At 43.2% G+C, this 22,096-nt stretch overlaps 2 protein-coding genes across 3 annotated transcripts; both read left to right on the forward strand.

The window, feature by feature from the left end:
- Positions 1 to 1,731: 1,731 nt before the first annotated feature.
- LOC106603545 (etoposide-induced protein 2.4 homolog) lies at positions 1,732 to 7,520 on the forward strand. Its single transcript, XM_014197382.3, has 11 exons — positions 1,732 to 1,869; positions 3,050 to 3,197; positions 3,731 to 3,876; positions 4,481 to 4,541; positions 4,690 to 4,756; positions 4,871 to 4,995; positions 6,002 to 6,121; positions 6,342 to 6,453; positions 6,563 to 6,674; positions 6,806 to 6,880; positions 7,004 to 7,520. Exons 2-11 carry the CDS (start codon positions 3,156 to 3,158, stop codon positions 7,167 to 7,169), a joined length of 1,026 nt encoding a protein of 341 aa, XP_014052857.1. The 5' UTR covers positions 1,732 to 1,869; positions 3,050 to 3,155; the 3' UTR covers positions 7,170 to 7,520.
- A 1,595-nt stretch (positions 7,521 to 9,115) lies between these two features.
- LOC106603544 (dolichyl-diphosphooligosaccharide--protein glycosyltransferase subunit STT3A) lies at positions 9,116 to 17,440 on the forward strand. Of its 2 annotated transcripts, none has more exons than XM_014197378.3 (17): positions 9,116 to 9,316; positions 10,239 to 10,366; positions 10,526 to 10,586; positions 10,706 to 10,827; positions 11,175 to 11,320; positions 11,446 to 11,536; positions 11,630 to 11,736; positions 11,978 to 12,142; positions 12,386 to 12,566; positions 14,297 to 14,452; positions 14,608 to 14,699; positions 14,963 to 15,118; positions 15,376 to 15,681; positions 15,816 to 15,918; positions 16,309 to 16,497; positions 16,586 to 16,701; positions 17,093 to 17,440. In XM_014197378.3, exons 2-17 carry the CDS (start codon positions 10,279 to 10,281, stop codon positions 17,129 to 17,131), a joined length of 2,118 nt encoding a protein of 705 aa, XP_014052853.1. In that variant the 5' UTR covers positions 9,116 to 9,316; positions 10,239 to 10,278; the 3' UTR covers positions 17,132 to 17,440. The 2 variants fall into 2 exon arrangements, with proteins under 2 accessions (XP_014052853.1, XP_014052856.1); XM_014197381.3 differs by lacking the exon at positions 9,116 to 9,316 and adding an exon at positions 9,336 to 9,417.
- Positions 17,441 to 22,096: the final 4,656 nt, after the last annotated feature.

Consider the following 22,096-nt stretch of genomic DNA (forward strand, 5'->3'; position numbering starts at 1 on the left):
CTTCACCCAAGGGTCCATTCTAGAACAGGGGTGGGCAAACTTCTTGGCTCGAGAGCCACATCGGGATTTTGAAATTCAACAGAGGGATGCATTTTTGGGGGGACCAATTGTATGTTAAATTTGCAGGGGCCTCCCGAGTGGTGCAGCGGTCTAAGGCACTGCTTGAGGCATCACTACAGACCCGGGTTCGATCCCAGGCTGTGTCACAGCTGGCAGTGACTAGCAGCACACAATTGGCCCAGCGTCATCCGGGGTAGGAGAGTGTTTGGCAGGCCAAGATTTCCTTGTCCCATCGCGCTTCTAGCGACTTCTGTGGTGGGCCAGGCGCACGCACGCTGACACGGTTACCAGGTGTACGGTGTTTCTTCCGACACATTGGTGCAGCTGGCTTCCGGGCTAAACGGCATTGTCAACAAGCAGTGCGGCTTGGCTGGGTCGTGTTTCGGAGGACATTTTTACATTTTAGTCATTTAACAGACGCTCTTATCCAGAGCGACTTACAGTAGTGAATGCATACATTTCAAACATTTTTTTCCGTTCTGGTCCCCCGTGGGAATCGAACCCACAACCCTGCTGTTGCAAACACCATGCTCTACCAACTGAGCCACACGGGGCCTCATGGCACTCAACTTTCGCATCGCCAGAGTCCGTACTGGAGTTGCAGCGATGGGACAAGACTATAACTACCAATTGGATACCATGAAATTGGGGAGACATTTTTTGTAAATGTCTCGCGGACCGGATTGAAGTGCCCCACGGTCTAGAAGCATGGTTTAGACTACTCCTACAGTTTTGCTTCGGTACTACAGTTTAACTGACTCCTGGCCCAGAAAGAAAATTCCATAATGGCCACAAGTCAGGTTTGAAAATTCCTAATAAGACACTTTAGTCATCACCTTTATGCACAGAATATCAATTGAATTATTCCAATAATTGTCGCTGGGGACAATTTTTTCCATCCCTCACAGCCGAAGATAGTCGCTGCCCGCACTGCTCCCTGTTGGTCCGTATAAACTGATGCAACTCGGATATAGACAGTCCATGAATCGGCGAACATGAGTAGATTACCTTGAAAACAACGGACGGACAAATTAACAGTCTCCAGTTAATATTATACCTCAGTGGCTTCACCTGGCCTAAATCCCAAAAGTGCAAGCATAACAATGATTTATATACACTAGATTACTGATAGGGGTGCTGTGTTGAAGCCACCATGACTCCACCGTCGTAAAAAATATTTTGGAAGCTATAAAAATTCAAATGTATTTAATGTCTACGTTCATTTTTGCCACATTTATTATATTACAGACACCTTAATGCATACTTTTACATTATATTATGTGAGCTAAACATAAAAATACATTATTTTTTTAAATTCCTTAAAGTATAATTTGTTTAGATTACTAATGTTACTGTCCCCACTACAACAATGCCCATGAAACATTTAATTGAAATCCTGAGAATTCCATTCTACTCCTAATGGGGAGTGTCAATATGGCCAGCAGGAGGCAAAGCCTCTCAATGACCAATACATCAGCAATCCAGGGTTTATATACCTTATTGAAGCAGAAGCACTGTGGCAGGGCAAGGAAGAGACCTAAGGGGGACTAATAATCAACAATAGAACCATGATAATTGCCTTCATATCGTGTGAGTGAAGGGAAGTCACTCTGATGAAGTTCAACTTCAGTGGACACAACTTTTAGCCATCATTCCACACCACACTACATCTCCCACAATCCCCTTGGTTGGAGGTTGCCCAATACACAAATTACGGGCCAGGGGTTGGTTTGTTGTTGCAGAAGAAAGAGCTAAAGAAACAGTAATAAAAAAAGTGAAGATAATATTTAAGTGAAAGTGTCGCATGAGGTAGGTCATGGTGACTAAATGCTTGATTATCAGACCTGTCTTTAATGTCCGCTTGATTCAAGTAAATCATTTTCGTTGTTAGCTTAGCTAACAAGCCAGTGAGGCAAGTTAGCTTGCGTGCTAACTAGCTTGCAATGTTTGAATTTGATAGATTTAACGTTTGCTAAGTCAGCTTGCACCGTTTGATTTTGGACGATGTAATGTTAGCTAGCTAAAAAAATAAGTTAGCTACTAAAGTTTGTTTGACACCTAAAATATGAACTATTATTAAAACTGAACGTATGTACTGTATACTAGCTAAATAACGATCTACCGTTAGAATAACTAACGTTAGCTAACTAAGTAACGTTAACGATGTGGTTACTATACCATGTTTGGTTTTGTATGTGTTAGCTAGCGTTACCGTTTCAGTATTGTCTGCACAAGAAGGTCACAAGTCTTTTGAGGCAAAGCGACGTTTCAACCATGACTGGCTAACAACAGATGGCTGGCTAGCTAGCGAGAAATTGAATTCAGAAATGTTTATTTGATAACATTACCTGATAAGGTAGCTAACTGGCTATTCAATATAATAATGTCACCAATAAAGCCAGTGAACAATCAGTTTACAGACCCGCTGAGCAAAGTGATCCCGTTACTCTAAATATTTTCCTGTGTGAATCGTGATGTGACTGATGTTGACACAGCCAGGTCGCTTGGTTGGGTGGGTATAATTTGTGGAACGTTCCAATAGGAATCTGTTCCAAAAACTTCGTAAATAACAAGGTTGCCAACAAACAACACATACAAAGTTGTATAGCGGCAGAATAAGATACCGGGTAGGAGTGGGGTATTTATTTAATTTTTTTACTCACCGTCCACGTTTGTTCCGAAAAATGTCTGTCCTCACTCTGGTAGCCTATGGACAAACATTAAGAATAAGCTACGTGGTGAGTTGATGCTTATTCGGTAGCAAGTTAGCTAGGTGAATTGATCATGCTACTGTGTATGAGTTGTTTGTTGGCATCCTTGTACTTCACAACGTTTTTGGAAGAGATTCCTGTTGGAACGTTCCACAAATTATACCCATTACGCTTGGTTTGCCTCCCTGATGTGAATAAATATAGGCTGTATAACATGACATGTGCCTTTTAATATAATGAGACTTGGAGCAAAGTGACCCTGCTGCTCTCTCTAACAGCTTTCCAATGTGGTGTTGCTGGGTGTGACCCTCCCTGCCATGAGAGCTGACCAGGTCCCCAGCCACCCCTCCTTCTGCAGTTGATGGATCTGCAGCTGGTCTGGAGATGACAGACAGCATCAGGGCCTTCCTCCGCAATGTTGCGACGGTCAGACAGCAACACAACACACCCTGTCTGTCCACACACAAGTGATAGGCCAACACATAGGGTTAAAGGACTGTACAGCTATGACACTGAATCATGAGGATGTGTACCAACTACCAAGCTCTGTTTAGATCCATTGGGAACTATGTTTTTTAGTTAAATTGAAGCCATCCACGTGGCCCATTTAGCATTTTTCCTGGTTAATTAGTTTGTTTTTACACAAGACAAGTGAAATGTTTTGAGAAATTGTAAGCTTTTTGTTTTTGTCTTGTTTTCTCTAGTCTAAAGTGGCTTTTTTTACAAAATGAATTTACGTTTTATTTTAACTGTGCTACTACGTAACCAAGTGCATTAAAGCACATGCGACATGACTTAAATTATTTAAGAATGCATTTTGTATTTAAAACACTACTATTGAACTTTTCAACCCACTAAGTCTAACATAGTGTTGCGTATAACATTAGAAGAATGTGCTGTGTTAATTTCCTTTATAAGTAATTTACCCAGTCTGTGCATATTTTCTGTGTGTCCTACAGGGGACTAAGGACTCCATTTTGGGGATCGGAACTATCTCCAAGCTGGATGCCCGCATCCAGCAGAAAAGGGAGGAGCAGCGGAGGAGGAGAGCCAGCGGGGCCCTGGCTCAGAGACGGGCCCAGAGTGAGGAACGCAAACAGGAGAGGTAGGCACTGGCACGTAGGGCTGCAATACCCTATTCACACTGCCAAGCTGGGCTGTCCTGGTCATGTATCCACCACTGTTTCTGTAACTGTGAAAGGGTGATGGGAAAAGAGAATGTCAGAGCCAGCACACTTCTGTTCAGGTTGGCACAATATTGTGGGTATAAGAAAGGGTATACATGTTACATATCATAAAAGTCTACTGCTTAATAGACACTGATATTTTGCAAATGTATTTACATTTCTCCCTCTAACCTGATATGCTATTTCTAGTTGTGAAAGGTTCATATTAGGGGCTCAATTAAATCCTTAACGCAGAAGTTCAGTGCTATTGCGTGATTGATATCCAATTGAGCCGACATATGCACTGTTTTCTGTGAATGCAGTCTCCGCTAATGTGTGAACATGGCCTTTAAATTTACATTGCTCTATAGCACTGAACTTTCGCGATACAGATTGAGTTGCGCCCTAAGAGTTATGAGTAAAGCCCTTTAATATGGATCCTTGTATGCTGTCCGGTGTCCACGATAGGCCAAGGCCTATACCTTTTTGTGCCTATTAATGACAATGGTGGGTGACAATATCTTGTCATATTCTTTCTTTCAGTGAACCCAAATTAGCCAGTAGGATTTTTCAGTGCTGTGCCTGGAATGGGGGAGTGTTCTGGGTAAAAAAAATAACACTTTTCTATATTTTAAAACCATTTGATAAATTATATCATGCAAATACTGTATTTTTATGATGGGCAAATACTGTATGTAATACTACGTAGACATTGTTTGTGTTAGTAATCCCCCCTCCGATTCCCTTTGCAGCTCAGTCTGTTCCTCTTTTACCGGGTGTTTATTCCACTGCTGCAGACTCTGACAGCAATAATCATCGGTATGTGTGCCTGCCAGGAACAGTGGGGCGGGTTTACTCCATTATCACATGCTTCATAGTGATTTGTTAAGAACAGTGGTAAAACCTGTCACTCAAAGAGTCATTTCCTGCCAGGTGACCCCTCTCTCCATGGCAACGTGTGGTCCTGGCTGGAGTTCATATTGACCTCTGTGTTCAGTGCTCTCTGGGTGCTCCCTCTGTTTGTGCTCAGCAAGATAGTCAACGCCATCTGGTTCCAGGTGAGGCCTCTGTTAGTTAGGACACAGACGATGATAGAGATGTTTTGTGGTTGTTGTAACAAGGGTGGGATATAGCTGGTCAAGGAGAACTGATGCACAGTTGGCACTGGAGAGCACTAGTTGTGTATACTTTTAGTCTAAATGGAATCCTTGGGATGTCCCAACTCTGATGTCACCCGATTTGAAATTGAATACTGTTAGGTAAGGGTTAGGTAAGAGTTAGGGTTAGGTAAGAGTTAGGGTTAGGTAAGAGTTAGGGTTAGGTAAGAGTTAGGGTTAGGTAAGAGTTAGGGTTAGGTAAGAGTTAGGATAAGGGTTAGGTTTAGTTTTAGAGTAGGGACATCCCAAGGATCCCGGATAGTAGGGCTGCACGATATGGGCAAATCGTTTTTTTAACCAGTTATTGCGATTTTACAAAACACTTTGGTGAACTGTTGGAATCATAGAAATCAAACTATTATTTGGATTCTATGTTTGGTGTTGTTTGGAATGACAACTAATGAAAAGGCCTGGTACAGTCGAAGTTGTTGTGACGGGGTAGAAACCTAAGTGTTGGTCAGAGTTTCCCAGGGTACCTTTATTACATTTGAATTGATGGTGTTTTAAAGAAAGATTGGAGCCTCTTGCGATATGGGTAGTGTACATGTCGATATTGCAATTTGATTAATTGTGCATCCCTACAGGATAGCACTAACCATACCTTTTATCATAAGCCGATTTAATGAATAATGGGAAAGGGGGATACCTAGTCAGTTGCAGAACTGAATGCATTCAACCGAATTACGGTCTTTGTTGACGATATAGTTTCCAGCAATGCTTGGGATAGACTAGTGGCTTTGATACAGTTGAATGTCTCACAGTAGTTAAGAATTTCCCTTGTGTTATTGCTATGCTATCTATATTCTCTTCCAGTCTTGAATATTATTGCCTGAGGATCTTGTGAGACGTTAACCTCCCGTTTTACTGTGTAACACATGTTAACGCGCCCTCTGGTTGTCTGCTGTAGGACATAGCTGACCTGGCGTTCGAGGTCTCTGGTCGGAAAGCCCAGCCCTTCCCCAGCGTCAGTAAGATCATCGCTGACATGATCTTCAACCTCCTCCTCCAGGCTCTCTTCCTCATTCAGGTAGTACAGCAGTTGACATTCCCATGTGTCTTCAAGTTCATGAAGACTCACTATCAATCATGATCTCACTATCTGTCAAGAGGGTTCTCTAAGGTTATGTTGTAATTAAAACCTACAGGGGTCTTCGGGTTCAACACTGAGAGCTGTGATCCATTACCTTCAATGGTTCGAGTTAGTAATCAACATGTTACCTCATCTTGTCTTTGTTGTGGTCCTCTAGGGTATGGTTGTGAGTCTCTTCCCCATCGACGCTATTGGACAGATGGTCAGCCTTCTCCACATGTCTCTGCTCTACTCCCTCTACTGCTTTGAGTATCGCTGGTTCAACCATGGTGAGCCTCCTTTCTACTCAAAGATGTATTTCTTGTCAAAGTATTATACTCATTTTAGGTAATAGGAACTGATTCGATTCTCAACCCATTTGTAACCGTTTCATCCAAGGCATTGAGATGCACCAACGGCTGTCCAACATTGAGAGGAACTGGCCCTACTACTTTGGCTTTGGTCTCCCCATGGCTCTGTTGACTGCCCTCCCCTCTTCATATATAATCAGGTAATGCCACTAATGTCTTCTCTCTTTCAAGCCATGCATGAGACACTTCCAATATGCATACTTTCAGTCCTACTGATATCCCAAATCATTCTAATGATCAATTAAAATCATACTATTTTTTTCTGCTATAGTGGCTGTCTGTTCTCCATCCTCTTCCCTCTGTTCATTATCAGCGCTAACGAGGCCAAAACCCCAACAAAGCTATAGTGAGTATAGTGCACTGCACGCCCTAATAATGACCTGTGATCAAACTTATTCACTTGTGTGAAATCTTCCCTGCTCACTCACTCTTTTCTTCCCCCCCCCCCCCCCGTGTCTTCCACACACAGCCACTTCCAGCTGCGCCTCTTCTCTCTGGTTGTGCTGATTAGCAACAAGTTGTTCCACAAGACGGTCCACCTGCAGTCCTCCCTGAACTCGTCCATCTCCGCCGAGAAGCTGCCTACCTCTCCCCACGCCTCTCCTGCCCGCCAGAGACCCCTGCCCTCCCAGTGATGGCCACCGGGGGGAACGACAAGGGAGCAGCTCTGCTCAGTAAACCAATGGAGCAGTTGATTCTGTCTGTGGAAGGATGTCTCTTATCAGGACAGGAGGAGGATGTTTGGGTTAAAGCTAGGTTTTATTGTGTTTTTAACGATTTTACTACGGCCATTTTCATATTATTTTGGAGCACAGGTCAGGTGTGTTTTTAATGTGAATGACGTGTAAGGAGATTTAACTGCTGTGTGCCTCACACTCAAACACACAGGATTCTTATATCTTATTCTCATTAAAATGTTTTGTTTTAATAGTTTTTTATGTATGATGTGCCATTTTAGTGCTTTAAATTCAGCACAAGCAGTCATATACATTGTTTTTCTTCATTTTTTTTTTTTTTGTTCTGCTCTTTTTGATTGCTACTCCAATGTTTTGCTTGTTTAATCTGTTTATCACCCTGTGGCTGATCCCAGACTGCTTTGTATAAAACTCTTGATGTGGAAGAGAAAAAGGGTTACATTTTTGCCAGGACTCATGTTATGTTACTCTATGTTTTGAATGACAGACAGAGCTTTAGACACTGGTCACACGATCCTTGGTATTCCTTTGTTTGAGGAATCAGCACAGGGATGCAGCCAGTGACTAGATGTTCATCAAAGTGTGTGTGACTAAAATAAGCCCCTTCTCCATTGAAGGGGGTGACATGTTTGCGATGTTCAAAAGTAGAGCACAAGAGTTGTGACATGTACATTTTTCTGTGTTGCAAGTGACATTCCTTTCATACTGATGGGATGTTGTCTTGTAAATAAATAGCTGTTTCTCTGTAAAGCCAGGGCGTCACTGATACTCCTCTGGCCGGAAACCCAGGAATAATCTTGTGCGGTGAAAACAAAGGGATATTTTTTTTTTTTTTCCTATAAGTGCTTTCTTTAGACTAATCGTAATTTGTACACTTTCAGCATGGGAGCTGGTCTAAACATCCCACAAAAAATAGTATCCTTAATTAATCCAAATATATCACTGGTTGTTGTGTGTAAAGTAAGGCTAGCTGTTTTCTATAGTTGTGTATTAGACAGACAGGTGAAGCTGTATGACTGCTGCTTGGTCAGATCAGATGACACTGCCAAACTGCTTTATCTACTACTTTGTTCGACTCACTTCTGCTTCGATCAATTGTACACAACACTGTAGTGTAGGTACTAGGAAGATGTCACTGAGCTCCGTTCTGACTGATTTTCTCTTGAAGGAAGAAAGGAAGGTGTATAGTGCATACCTTAACAGACGGGAGAAGCCCTCTGTGTTTATATTCCCCTTTGAGCAGTGGCAAATCCAAACGGGCTATGAGGGATTTTTGTTTGACATATCACTTGGCTCTGAATGTTCAACCAAAACCTCACCATGGGGGTTACCATCAAGCTTTTACCTAATCTTATCTAATAGGTTGGGGGGGGGACAGTATGTAATAATTGTAAGTGCATAGTATTTATGTATCCAGATTGATATATGTGAGTGAGATTTTGTAAAAGTATTATGCCTAATTTCAATAAAATTGGTCAGTATACACTACATCTAATTGGAAGTCATCTTGATTAACACAATTATTTTAGTCTAAAATATTCTATAATAAACTGCTAAATGTTTCCAACGTGGATATTTTATTTAAAACATCTTAACATTTGTAAGAGAATTCAGAAAATGTTGGTGTTATATTAATGTCCCTATTGTAGGTGATACTTTACTGCATAACTGGTTGGAAACTATTAGACATATATAACAATGTTAAAAAAAACAAATATGGACGTTGTTTTTTATACTGCCAGACCAATTCTATCAAGAAGGGGATTCCCAGATTACTGTTCGATTTTGAGAAGCGCTCCTCCCTCACCGCTTTTTCCCGTTCACGTCACTGGCCATAGACCGGTACATCGCAGTTCAGCTTAATCGAACTCCCTCAAGCTATTTTCTCAGCATTAAGGACACGTCACTGGAAGGAACAGGGATTTATCCGGCCTGTTTGAATGATAGCTCATTAACGAATCAGGAATGAGATAGTTTCCTGAGGGCCGACGCAAGACCAGTAAACACGTTGCATAGCTTGGTTGGGCGGGATTCACCGGCACACAAGGTTGTGTGTGAGAAAAGTGTATGTAACAGGAACGGAGTGGGTAAGTGCCGCTCAAAATAGCTGGCAAATCAACGAGATAGATAATTGAAATGCCATATGGTTATGTTTGTATGCATATTCTGAAATTGTGTAACTTTGAGAGTAAGTGGAAGAAGAGCTTATGTTCATTCATACAGCTAAAGTTAGCTAGCATGTAAAAATAAGGCTCAGCCCAGATTCCATTCAATTCGAGCCGTCTTTTTTACAGGAACGGAAAACCCACCAGATGGCTATTTCTTGCGTTTAGGACAATACATGCATGCATGCAGATTATTTGCTAGAAAATTAGCTACATTAACGACATTCGCTAGCTACTTGCATTGAACTTGGCAATTCCTTAATGTCAGTTATTTAGCAAAATTTCTCAATTACCGGTGTTGCCATGTCTACAACATTAATAGCCTGGGTTAATTAATTTGGTTGGTCAAGGTAGAAAAATAACTATGAATGTCAATATAAGGAAAGTTTGCAACCTAGACGGAGTTGTATCCATTTCCTGGTTTGATTCCTCTCGCCACATCCAACCTGGCGGTGCGCGTGTCCTTATCTGGTTGGAACAGAGTTGGGCACGTCTTTAAACCCAGTCAGTGATTTAATTTGGCAAATAGTGTTAGTATTATAGAAATTGGTTAATAGATCGTGTGATGTTAAATACATTCGTCAAGTGAGTTTTTCAACAAACACATTTGGGGTTAGTAGTAGAACTTACTCGCCCAGAGTTTGTAGACTGAAGCCCCATGCTTTTAAACCCAGAAATGCAACAAATAAATAATTTTATTGAATAGATTTCATGACCGAACTACTGATCAAGCTACTAAAAAACTGAATGACTGCTGCTCTGACTCATGCACAAGCAATGCAAATGTGGAATGGTGCATGCTGCCTCACACCTACACGGTTAATTTAGATTTTCTTCCCAACAGGTACTAAGGGATAAGCTAAGTTATCCCTCCCTGCTTGAAGATGACGAAGTTGGGCTTCCTGCGGCTTTCCTATGAAAAACAGGACACGCTGCTGAAGCTGCTCATCCTGTCTATGGCTGCAATCCTCTGTAAGAACACACACTTGACATCCTTTTCTGTTACTCTACACTTATAGTATTCCTTATTATTATTATTATTATTATTATTATTGAGGGCCATTGTCACCTGACTCTGTGACATGAGTAGAGATGATTTAGACTTGTTCTTTATTTCCCCCTTATCCTCAGCCTTTTCCACCAGGCTTTTCTCTGTGTTGAGGTTTGAGAGTGTCATCCATGAGTTTGATCCGTAAGTCCACTACCTTATTTTATGATAGTCCCCCCCAATCGTTCAGATTGATGCCAGTTTACTATTTATAATTGAAGTGGTGTTTAAATCCCTTGTATGCTTCGTTTCTTCATCGTCAGGTACTTCAACTACCGGACAACCCGTTTCTTGGTAGAGGAGGGATTCTACAACTTTCATAACTGGTTTGATGACCGGGCATGGTACCCTCTGGGGAGAATCATCGGTGGCACCATTTACCCAGGTAGGTGGGATGACCTGTTCAACACAAGACTACTTGAAGTTATTGGGTGACTATCTAAACATTAGAATGTTCCACTAAAAGAGACTGTCCTGTGTTAAGGTGGCTTTGGGTCATCAACTCTGTCACCTTTTCCCCCCTGTCATAAAGATCCTGTCTGTGGTTGTGTTGGCCTTGTCCACACATTCTTCGGCAACAGCAAGCTAACACTGATAGAAGCTACTTGCCCTTTGTTAACTCTTTCTTTTCTGTCCAGGTTCCCCCAGGCCAATTTGCGCACTTCGTTGAGGTAGGCAGCTTCGTAGGTGTCGACTTGTCCTGTGTTAACTCTGTCCTGCCCTGTCCCCCAGGCCTGATGATCACATCTGCTGCCCTGTACCACGTCCTGAACTTCTTCCACATCACCATCGACATCCGTAACGTCTGTGTTTTCCTGGCTCCCCTTTTCTCCTCCTTCACTGCCATTGTCACCTACCACTTTACCAAGGAGCTCAAGGTAGGTTGCAGCACATCAGGTAGAAAGCATAAAGAAACAAAGGTAACCTACAAACTGAAAATGCTCAAGCGCTCTGAGATGTACTTGTTTCCATGGTTTTCATATCTACTGTCTACTTGTTGTAGGATGCAGGTGCTGGGCTCTTGGCTGCTGCCATGATAGCAGTGGTACCTGGCTACATTTCCCGTTCTGTCGCCGGCTCCTATGACAATGAAGGTATGGAACATGCCTCTTCCCCACAGACATGCCCCTCTAAAAGACTTGGCCCTTGTTGTGATCTTTAATATATTTTCTTGTTTTTCTGCCCAGGTATTGCTATATTTTGTATGCTGCTGACATACTACATGTGGATCAAGGCAGTCAATACAGGCTCCATCTACTGGTCCTCCATGTGTGCCCTGGCCTACTTTTATATGGTGAGACTAATGCCTCTAAAATAAAGGAAAATATAAGGATCATTGACAATAAGGAACTTTGAAACTGAAAATTACAGTAACTCAGTCCCTGCTAAAGGTTGACACTACTCTTATGAGGCTTATCTGAAGGAGGCTTACCATGGATCCGTTTTAAGATAAAGGGAAAATAGCAAACGGCATTGTTACACTATATAGCAAAAACGTTAAACCAAATGAATACAACCCTTATGTCTGTCTGCAGGTGTCCTCCTGGGGTGGCTATGTGTTCCTGATCAACCTCATCCCCCTCCACGTGCTGGTCCTCATGCTCACCGGCCGCTTCTCCCACCGTATTTACGTGGCCTACTGCACTGTCTACTGCCTGGGAACCATCCTTTCCATGCAGATCTCTTTCGTCGGCTTTCAGGTAAACACTTACCTGTATTCTCTCCCTTCCAACGCATACACAGCAGCTGTCCAGATGTTGCTCTGGACATGCAGTTAGGCTGCATGTTCTTGTGACTACAACATGGGTCCATAAATATAATGGCCCAGTATGATTTAAAAAAAAATATATATGATTATATATCCTATTATCACAAATGTTTGCCATTGGAGGGATTTTGGGATATTACACTCACTCCGTTCACCTCCTTGTCTCCCATTGAAGCCTGTGCAGTCGTCTGAGCACATGGCAGCATTCGGGGTGTTTGGCCTGTGTCAGATCCATGCCTTTGTGGACTACCTGCGCAGCAAGCTGAACACTCAACAGTTTGAGGTCCTCTTCAAGAGCGTAATCTCCCTGGTGGGCTTCGTCCTGCTTTCTGTTGGCACCGTGCTCATGCTGACCGGTAAGAAACTTTCCAATCCACTCAGGAAAATACTCTCAATTACAGCTTAAGTATTTCAACTCCGGGCCAGAGCAATGTCTCTACTCGGTAATGTAGGCTTCTATTTAGACCTGTATAGTTGTTCAAAGCCTGTTTGTTCTTGATGATTAACATATACACTGAACAAAAATATAAATGCAACAATTGAAAAGATTTTACAGAGTTACAGTTCATATAAGGAAATCAGTCAATTGAAATAAATAAATTAGGCCTTAACATGGATTTAACGTGACTGGGAATACAGAATATGCATCTGTTGGTCACAGATACCGTAATAAAAAATGTAAGGGCGTAGATCAGAAAACCAGTCAGTATCTGGTGTGACCTCCATTTATCTCATGCAGCGAGACACGTCTCCTTTGCATAGAGTTGATCAGGCTGTTGATTGTGGCCTGTGAAATGTTGTCCACTTCTCTTCAATGCCTGTGCGAAGTTGCTGGATATTGCCTGGAAATGTCAATCCAGAGCATCCCAAACATGCTCAATGGGTGGAATATCTGAGTATGCAGGGACATTTTCAGCTTCCTGGAATTGTGTACAGATCCTTGCGACATGGGGCCATGCATCATCATGCTGAAACATGAGGTGATGGCGGTAGATGAATGGCACAATGGGCCTCAGGATCTTGTCACGTTATCTCTGTGCATTCAAATTGACATAGATAAAATGCAATTGTGTTCATTGTCTGTCGATTATGCCTGCCCATACCATAACCCCACCGCCACCAAGGAGCACTCTGTTTACAACGTTGACATCAGCAAACTGCTTACCCACACAATGCCATACAAGCTGTCTGCGATCTTCCCAGTACAGTTGAAATCAGGATTCATCCATGAAGAGCACACTTCTCCTGCATGCCATTGAAGGTGAGCATTTGCCCACTGAAGTCGATTACGACACCAAACCGCAGTCAGGTCAAGAACCTGGTGAGGACGACGAGCAAACAGATGAGCTTCCCTGAGACTTTCTGATAGTTTGTGCAGAAATTCTTTGGTTGTGCAAACCCACAATTTCTTCAGCTGTTTGGGCAGCTGGTCGCAAAATATCCCGCAGTTGAAGCAGCTGGCTGTGGAGGTCCTGGTGTAGTTACACATGGTCTGTGGTTGTGAGGCCTACTGCCAATTTTCTCTAAAATACAGCGGTGGCTTATGGTAGAGAAATTAACATTCAATTCTCTGGCAACAGCTCTGGTGAACATTCCTGCAGTCAGCATGCCAGTTGCATGCTCCCTCAACTTGAGACATCTGTGGCATTGAATTGTGACACAACTGCACCTTTTTAGTGGCCTTTTATAGTCCCCAACACAAGGTGCACCTGTGTAATGATCATGCTTTTTAGTCAGCTTCTTGATATGCCACACCTGTCAGGTGGATGGATTATCTTGGCAAAGGAGAAATGCTCACTAACAGGAATGTAAATAAATTTGAAGTACATTTTATGCTTATGGAAAATGTCTGCGATCATTTATTTCAGCTCATAAACATGGGACCAAGACATTACATTTGTTATTCCTAGATCAACATATTCTCTAAATTTGAGATTCTGCAGATAAAAGTATTTTAGGAACATACAGATATGGTTAAAGATAAAACGCATAACCCTATACCCATTAAATATCAGAACCAAGTGATTTGGTAGTGCCTTGTTCATTTGTCTCGACTTGACTGTGTTGTGATTGTTGCATTTCTCAGGGAAGATCTCCCCCTGGACGGGTCGTTTCTACTCGCTGCTGGACCCGTCCTATGCCAAGAACAACATCCCCATCATCGCCTCTGTGTCTGAGCACCAGCCCACCACCTGGTCCTCCTACTACTTTGACCTGCAGCTGCTTGTCTTCATGTTCCCAGGTAAACACACTCAGTCAGTCTGAAATGGTAGTCTTGCTGGTGAAATGACACAGCAGAGTGATGTTTAGGTAAATGGATTGATCAGAATACTGTTGGGACAAAGGTAAAGAAACATTGCGACGATTTAATGAACATGCTTTTCTTCATACTGACAGTGGGTCTGTATTACTGCTTCAACAACTTGTCTGATGCCAGGATCTTCATCATCATGTACGGAGTCACCAGCATGTACTTCTCAGCTGTCATGGTAAGTCGGCCTGCAGATTAGCTCTTAAATGAGAGGAATATTTGAAATGTATAGTGTCTAATATTCCAATATTTACTTTTGTAGTAGGAATTGCACATGGTACCTGTCAGTGCTCCCCTAGGCTCGATCCATCCATAATATTCACGCAGTCTGGCAACGCTTGATTCGTTTTCCCCTATTGTATGTTGTGCAAGCAGATGAGCTCCCAGAAAGAGACTACGTAGCAAGTTATGTTCAACTGATTTGGCTGCTTCTTTCCTCAGGTGCGTCTGATGCTGGTCCTGGCCCCAGTCATGTGCATCCTGTCAGGCATTGGTGTGTCCCAGGTCCTCACCACCTACATGAAGAACCTGGATATCAGTCGGCCAGACAAGAAGAGCAAGAAGCAGCAGGACTCCACCTACCCCATCAAGAACGAGGTAAGAGAGGAAGGATACATCAAGGCATCATGATGCAATATTGGCCCCCAGATGGCACTGTTCAATAAATGGTGGTTAATGTCACCTAAATGCAGCTTTGGCATGTAGCCATTTGATACTGGATGTCATTCAACTGATGAAGTCAGGGCATGCATTTGATAAGGGTGATCTTGGCCGGGTCCAGTTACAACCCCTAGGCACTGTAGATCTGAAGGTAGTATTAGGTCCCTGATATCATGTGCCATTGTGTCCACCAGGTGGCCAGCGGGATGATTCTGGTCATGACCTTCTTCCTCATCACCTACACCTTCCACTCCACCTGGGTGACCAGCGAGGCCTACTCCTCCCCCTCCATCGTCCTGTCAGCCCGCGGTGGAGACGGCAGCCGCATCATCTTTGATGACTTCAGAGAGGCCTACTACTGGCTCCGCCACAACACCCCAGAGGATGCTAAAGTGATGTCATGGTGGGATTACGGCTATCAGATAACAGCCATGGCTAATCGAACAATTCTAGTGGACAACAACACATGGAACAACACGCACATCTCCAGAGTTGGCCAGGTGAAGTGTTTATTTTTTTTTTCTTCTCTGTATTGATTCCTTTACATGGGACTGACATGTGGCAATCCTATCATCTCTTAATGTGTGGTTGATACCTGTGACTTCTGAACTATATATGAACTGTTTCTGTGTAGGCCATGGCGTCCACCGAGGAGAAGGCCTATGAGATCATGCGGGAGCTGGATGTCAGCTACGTCCTGGTCATTTTTGGTGGACTGACGGGATACTCCTCGGACGGTAAGTCTACAAAGCCAGTGGAAACTATCAATGCCAATGACTCTATGCAATCACTCTTGGATTATTACAGCTTCTTATTATTATAGCTTCTTAACATATCTGTTTCAGATTAAGTTGTCAATGCCACATTCATGAATCAGATCAGTGGTAAATGCATTTATTGGTTTCATTTTTTGATAAGATAAATGCATTGAATTGAAGGATTTGTTGATATCAACATTTAAATGCATCTTATCTTTAAGGTTGTCATTCGATTTTTGGGGTGGGGGTCGCAATAAATTGAGGAAAACATGGGGTCCCCAGAAATTCTGGTAGTGAAAGTTTGAATACAACTGCATTAGATAATCTAAGTCATGCTTTGTGTCTGCCAACACGTCTCTCTCTGTGCAGACATTAACAAGTTCCTGTGGATGGTGCGCATTGGGGGCAGCACAGACACAGGGAAGCACATCAAGGAGCACGACTACTACACCCCCACTGGAGAGTTCCGTGTGGACCGTGAGGGCTCCCCTGTCCTGCTCAACTGCCTTATGTACAAGATGTGCTACTACCGCTTCGGCCAGGTCTACACAGAGGCCAGTGAGTAAACCTGCCTTATTATGACACTGTTTGTGTCAAGCTTCTATTCATCTTGGCCCAAGTCCTGATGTTCTAATCTTTGTTCCAGAGCGCCCCCCTGGCTATGATCGAGTGAGAAATGCTGAGATCGGCAACAAGGACTTTGAGCTGGATGTGCTAGAGGAGGCCTACACTACAGAGCACTGGCTGGTCAGGATATACAAGGTATATCTCCTCCTTGCTCTGTGGCTATGGTCTTCTACTCTCCTCTGTATTTATTCAGTCACCCGTACAGTACCAGGCCAATCCAGACTGTATCGCTACCGGCCGTGATTGGGAGTCCTATAGGGCGGCGCACAATTAGCCCAGCGTCATCCGGGTTTGGCCGGTGTAGGCCGTCATTGTAAATAAGAACCTTCTTAACTGACTTGACTAGTTAAATAAAATAAAAAATAATTCCAGAGGTTTATTAAAAAAAAAAAAACATTACATGTAGACTCTACATGAAAAAGTTGCGATGTGGGAGTATAAATTCTATTTCCTTATTTGATGCCAAGGAGTCAAAATATTTCTTTATTTTTTACGATTTATTAACGGTCTTTTTTACCTCCTTTAGGTGAAAGACCTGGATAACCGAGGGCTATCACGGACGTAAAGCCCTCTGACCCATCAGCGTTCATAAACCCCTTTTAGCACTGAGAAAGCCTTCCCCTGTGGTCTGCAGATGAGTGTGAAATTCAACTTTTTTTTTAAATTGTTTTTTTTTATATATACTTTTGTTGGGAATTGCAGAGATTATTTTTTTTTTTTTACCAATGTGGCGTTTCTCTCGTCTGGGAATGGCAGGAGGTGGTGTTTCATAATGTCAAATTATTTCTGCAATCAATGGCCAAAATAATATTGTCAGTTGGTGAGCTTTGATTTTTACAATGTGGTCAATAAAAGCGGGATAAATGTGACAATGGCATGTTGTCATTCTGGTTTTGAATTTGCGTTGTATTTACATTACCATGTCATCTTTGGCAGATTAGTTTTTCCCAAGAGCTTTGAGTCAAGATTTAGCAACCATGCAACTCAGAATGCTTTGTTTTGCTGAATACCAAATGCATACAATAAGCAATAATGGGAGATGGTATGATTTGAACTGGGGGGAAAAGAGGGTGGGTACTACTGTAGTTGAAGTCAAGTTTACATACACCTTAGCCAAATACATTTAAACAGTTTTTTGCAATTCCTGACACTTAATCCTAGTAAAAATTCACTGTTTTAGGTCAGTTAGGATCACACCTTTTTATTTTAAGAATGTGAAATGTCAGAATAATAGTAGAATGATTTTATTTCTTATCACATTCCCAGTGGGTCAGAAGTTTACATACTCTGTTAGTGTTTGGTAGCATTGCCTTTTAAATTGTTTAACTTGGGTCAAACGTACTGGGTAGCCTTCCACAAGCTTCCAACAAAAAGTTGGGTGAATTCTGGCCCATTCCTCCTGACTTGGCAGGTGTAACTGAGTCAGGTTTGTAGGCCTCCTTGCTCGCACATGTTTTTTCAGTTCTGCCCACACATTTTCTATGGGATTGAGGTCAGGGCTTTGTGATGGCAACTCCAATACCTTGACTTTGTTGTCCTTAAGCCGATTTTGCCACAACTTTGGAAGTATGCTTGGGGGCATTGTCCAGTTGGAAGACACATTTGCAACCAAGCTTTAACTTCCTGACTGATGTCTTGATGTTGCTTCAATATATCCATATAATTTTCGTACCTCATGATGCCATCTATTTTGTGAAGTGCACCAGTCCCTCCTGCAGCAAAGCACCCCCACAACATGATGCTGCCACCCCCGTGCTTCACGGTTGGGATGGTGTTCTTCGGCTTGCAAGCCTCCCCCTTTTTCCTCCAAACATAACGATGGTCAGTATGGCTAAACAGTTCTATTTTTGTTTCATCAGACCAGAGGACATTTATCCAAAAAGTACAATCTTTGTCCCCATGTGCAGTTGCAAACCGTAGTCTGGCTTTTTTATGGCGGTTTTGGCGCAGTGGCTTCCTTGCTGAGCGGCCTTTCAGGTTATGTTGATATAGGACTCGTTTTACTGTGGAAATAGATAGTTTCCTCCAGCATCTTCACAGGGTCCTTTGCTGCTGTTCTGGGATTGATTTGCAGTTTTCGCACCATAGTACGTTCATCTCTAGGAGACAGAACGTGTCTCCTTCCTGAGCGGTATGACGGCTGCATGGTCCCATGGTGTTTATACTTGCATACTATTGTTTGTATAGATGAATGTGGTACCTTCAGGCATTTGGAAATTGCTCCCAAGGATGAACCAGACTTGTAGAGGTCTACAAAACATTTTTTCTGAGGTCTTGGCTGATTTCTTTTGATTTTCCCATGATGTCAAGCAAGGAGGCACTGAGTTTGAAGGAAGGCCTTGAAATACATCCACAGGTAAACCTCCAATTGACTCAATTGATGTCAATTAACCTATCAGAAGCTTCTAAAGCATGACATTAATTTTCTGGAATTTTCCAAGCTGTTTAAAGGCACAGTCAACTTACTGTATGTAAACTTCTGACCCGCTGGAATTGTGATACAGTGAAATAATCTCTGTAAACAATTGTTGGAAAAAGTACTTGTGTTATGCACAAAGTAGATGTCCTAACCGACTTGCCAAAACTATAGTTTAACAAGAAATTTGTGGAGTGGTTGAAAAACAAGTTTTAATGACTCCAACGTAAGTGTATGTAAACTTCTGACTTCAACTGTAGGTAGGTAGTGGTACTTGTGTTCCTTTTCTGTGAAATGTGACCAAGTTTTTCTAAATGGGTCACCAGGTTCCTCAAGATCCAAGACTTGTCAGAACTTTTCGCTAAACACAATTTCTGAATATTAGACATTTCTTGTTAGAATTGCATCATGAGGATGTCGAAGAAACGTCTGTGGTTAAAAAAAATATATATATTAAATAAATTAGCAAGTATAACTAGAAGTTTGACATGATCTTCCAATAATGACCCTTGATGTGGAATATAAAACGCAGTGTACGGTTCTTTTGTTCGTGATCATTTCTCTGAAACAATGTTAAGCCTGGCCTAGTTATGGCTTGTGCTCTGTCAATCAAATGTGGTGGGTAGGATGCCTTGGTTTAAAGGTTGGCTGTATTAAGCATTCATCTTTTTAGAGTGTGAGTTGCGTCAAACACCCATGTAACTGACATGCCATCCCAAAATAATGTTGCGTCCCAAAGACAAAAAGGAGCTTCCAATATGTCAACTGAAGAGCCATAGGTGCTGGACTTTTACTGCTGGTTCATCCTGAAAGATCTTTTGCTACTTGCTGTTTTGGAATAGGAGTGTTCAATCAGTTCTGCAAGGTTTGTCTCATCAAATCCTTAATGGTTTTTCTTTTTAAATAGCCTTTAGAATGTATGAGCTTTCATTATGTATGATACACCTTAATTGCGTTGTAATTTCAGGTGAAGAAATTGGCTGAAGGAGATGTAGAAGGGCCAAGGGGGGCATCTTACAGTAATTTGGTTTTCAATGTTTTGGCTGGGAATTTGGATATACTGTCAGATCCAAAATGATTGTCACCAACCTTTTGATAAAAATTAGCAAAATACATATATATATATATATATATATATATATATTTAAAGGGGGAAATATTTAACAAGTAATACAAAAACAATTATTGCCACCCCTGTTTTCAATACTTGGGCACAAAGTTGTTCCTGTGGAAACAAGATATTGGTGTGCTCTGCTCGCCTTGGGCTGCAACATGCCCAGGTAGCCTTAGCATTTCCCCGGCTCCTGTCCACACTGTGCCCTCTTCACTGTGAAGAGCCTCTGTCGCAGGCTAGCACACGCCAAACTAGCCTTAGTCGACAGGACCCTAACATGGGGGCCGGCGTCCCCGATGGCTCACCAAAGGCGATGGATATCCCCACCGGGAATCGTGGAGCGACGGCTAGTGTGGGTGTCATCCCCACCAGTTCTCAGTGTGGACCTGCAGGACGTGTGTAAACGCGCTGTGAATAAACTGGTGATTCCCTGGCCCATTGCAGTAGCAGAGACCACTACGTCCCGCTACGAGGGTAAGATGCTACCCAAAGCCAAACGGGCAGCCAGGCAATTTCTACCAGTCTTCCCAGAATTGCCTGGAGGAGGTTACTCGTACCTGGAGAACATTTTTCTCCTCCAAGAACCCTGTCCAAGGTGGGTTGGAGTTGGACTGTGTTGACATGGTGGGGATTGGGTTTGCCCACATGCCCCCCATCGAACCCCTTGTGGCTTCCTATCTACACCCCAGCCAGAAGTCCTCCATGACCTTGACTGGCCCCAACTTACCAACCAAGTATGAGCGCTTCCAGCCCTCTGTGACAGAGGTGGTCTACAGGTCGGTCGCCACAGCGGTGAGGGCTCTCAGCACTGCCTCCATGCTCTCGGCATACCAAGCTGAGCTACAGGAAGAGCTAGTGGTCACACTGGAGCCAGGTCTATGGGATGAGATCTTTATTGCCACAGACCTCAACCTGCGTCTGCTTAAAGCCGCTGTCCAGGCGTCAGGAAGAGCAATGGGGCTCATGATATCCCAGGAGAGGGCTCAATGACTCAACCTATCCACGGTGTATGATAGTGAGAAGCTGTAGATCCTGGAAGCTCCAGTAGACCCTAAAGGCCTTTCCGGTCCCACTGTCAAGATGATACAGAAACGGTGTGAGGAGAAAAAAGAGGCAGGGTGAAGCCCACGAAGATACAGCCCTGTGCCTCGCCACACCTTCGCCCATGCTGCAGCAGGTCGACCCCGCCCCCCCCCCCCCCCCCCCCCCCTCGACCAGGCTGCGAGCCCAGGGCAGCAGAGAACCTTAGACCCTAAGAGACCCTGGTCTAAGAAGCCTCCCTTCCCACCCAGAGAACTGGCAAGCATGCACAGTGTCAAGCTGGGTACAGGGCACGATAGACAGGGGATACAGACTGCAATTCGCTTTCACCCCGCCTCGATTCAAGGGAATCATATACACTAAGGCTCAGGGGGAATCACCGCGTGTACTCTGGGAGGAAATCACATCGCTAATAGGGAAAAGGGCAATAAGAAATGTTCCTCCTGAGCAAAGCCTCTGCGGCTTTTACTCAATATTTCCTGGTTCCAAAAAAGGGGGGTGGCCATACACCTGATCCTAGATCTACGTGCTTTGAACAGGCACATGAGAAAGTACACATTCAGAATGTTGACACACTGCTCTGCTACGTTCTGTGTGCCCAGGTGATTGGTTCGTATCCGTCAACCTGAAGGACGCTTACTTTCGCATCTCAATATACCCTTCTCACAGGAAATTTCTCAGTTTTGCTTTTCAAGGTGAAATCTACGAATTTCTGGTGCTCCCTTCCGGCCTCTCACTGTCACCTCATGTTTTTATGAAGTGTACCGAGGCAGCCATAGCCCCACTCAGAGGGGCATTCGGCCGATGACGTATATAGATGTTTGTTTGCTGTGCGCGCAATCGAGATAAGAGGTCTTACAACAGTCAGCTTCTCTTGGAACACCTGACATTTCTAGGTTTCAGAATAAACACAGTAAAAAGTGTTCTGATTCCCACGCCGACAATCTCTTTCCTAGGTT

Source organism: Salmo salar, chromosome 04 (assembly GCF_965601325.2).
Source record: "Salmo salar chromosome 04, fSalSal1, whole genome shotgun sequence".
Lineage (NCBI taxonomy): Eukaryota > Metazoa > Chordata > Actinopteri > Salmoniformes > Salmonidae > Salmo > Salmo salar.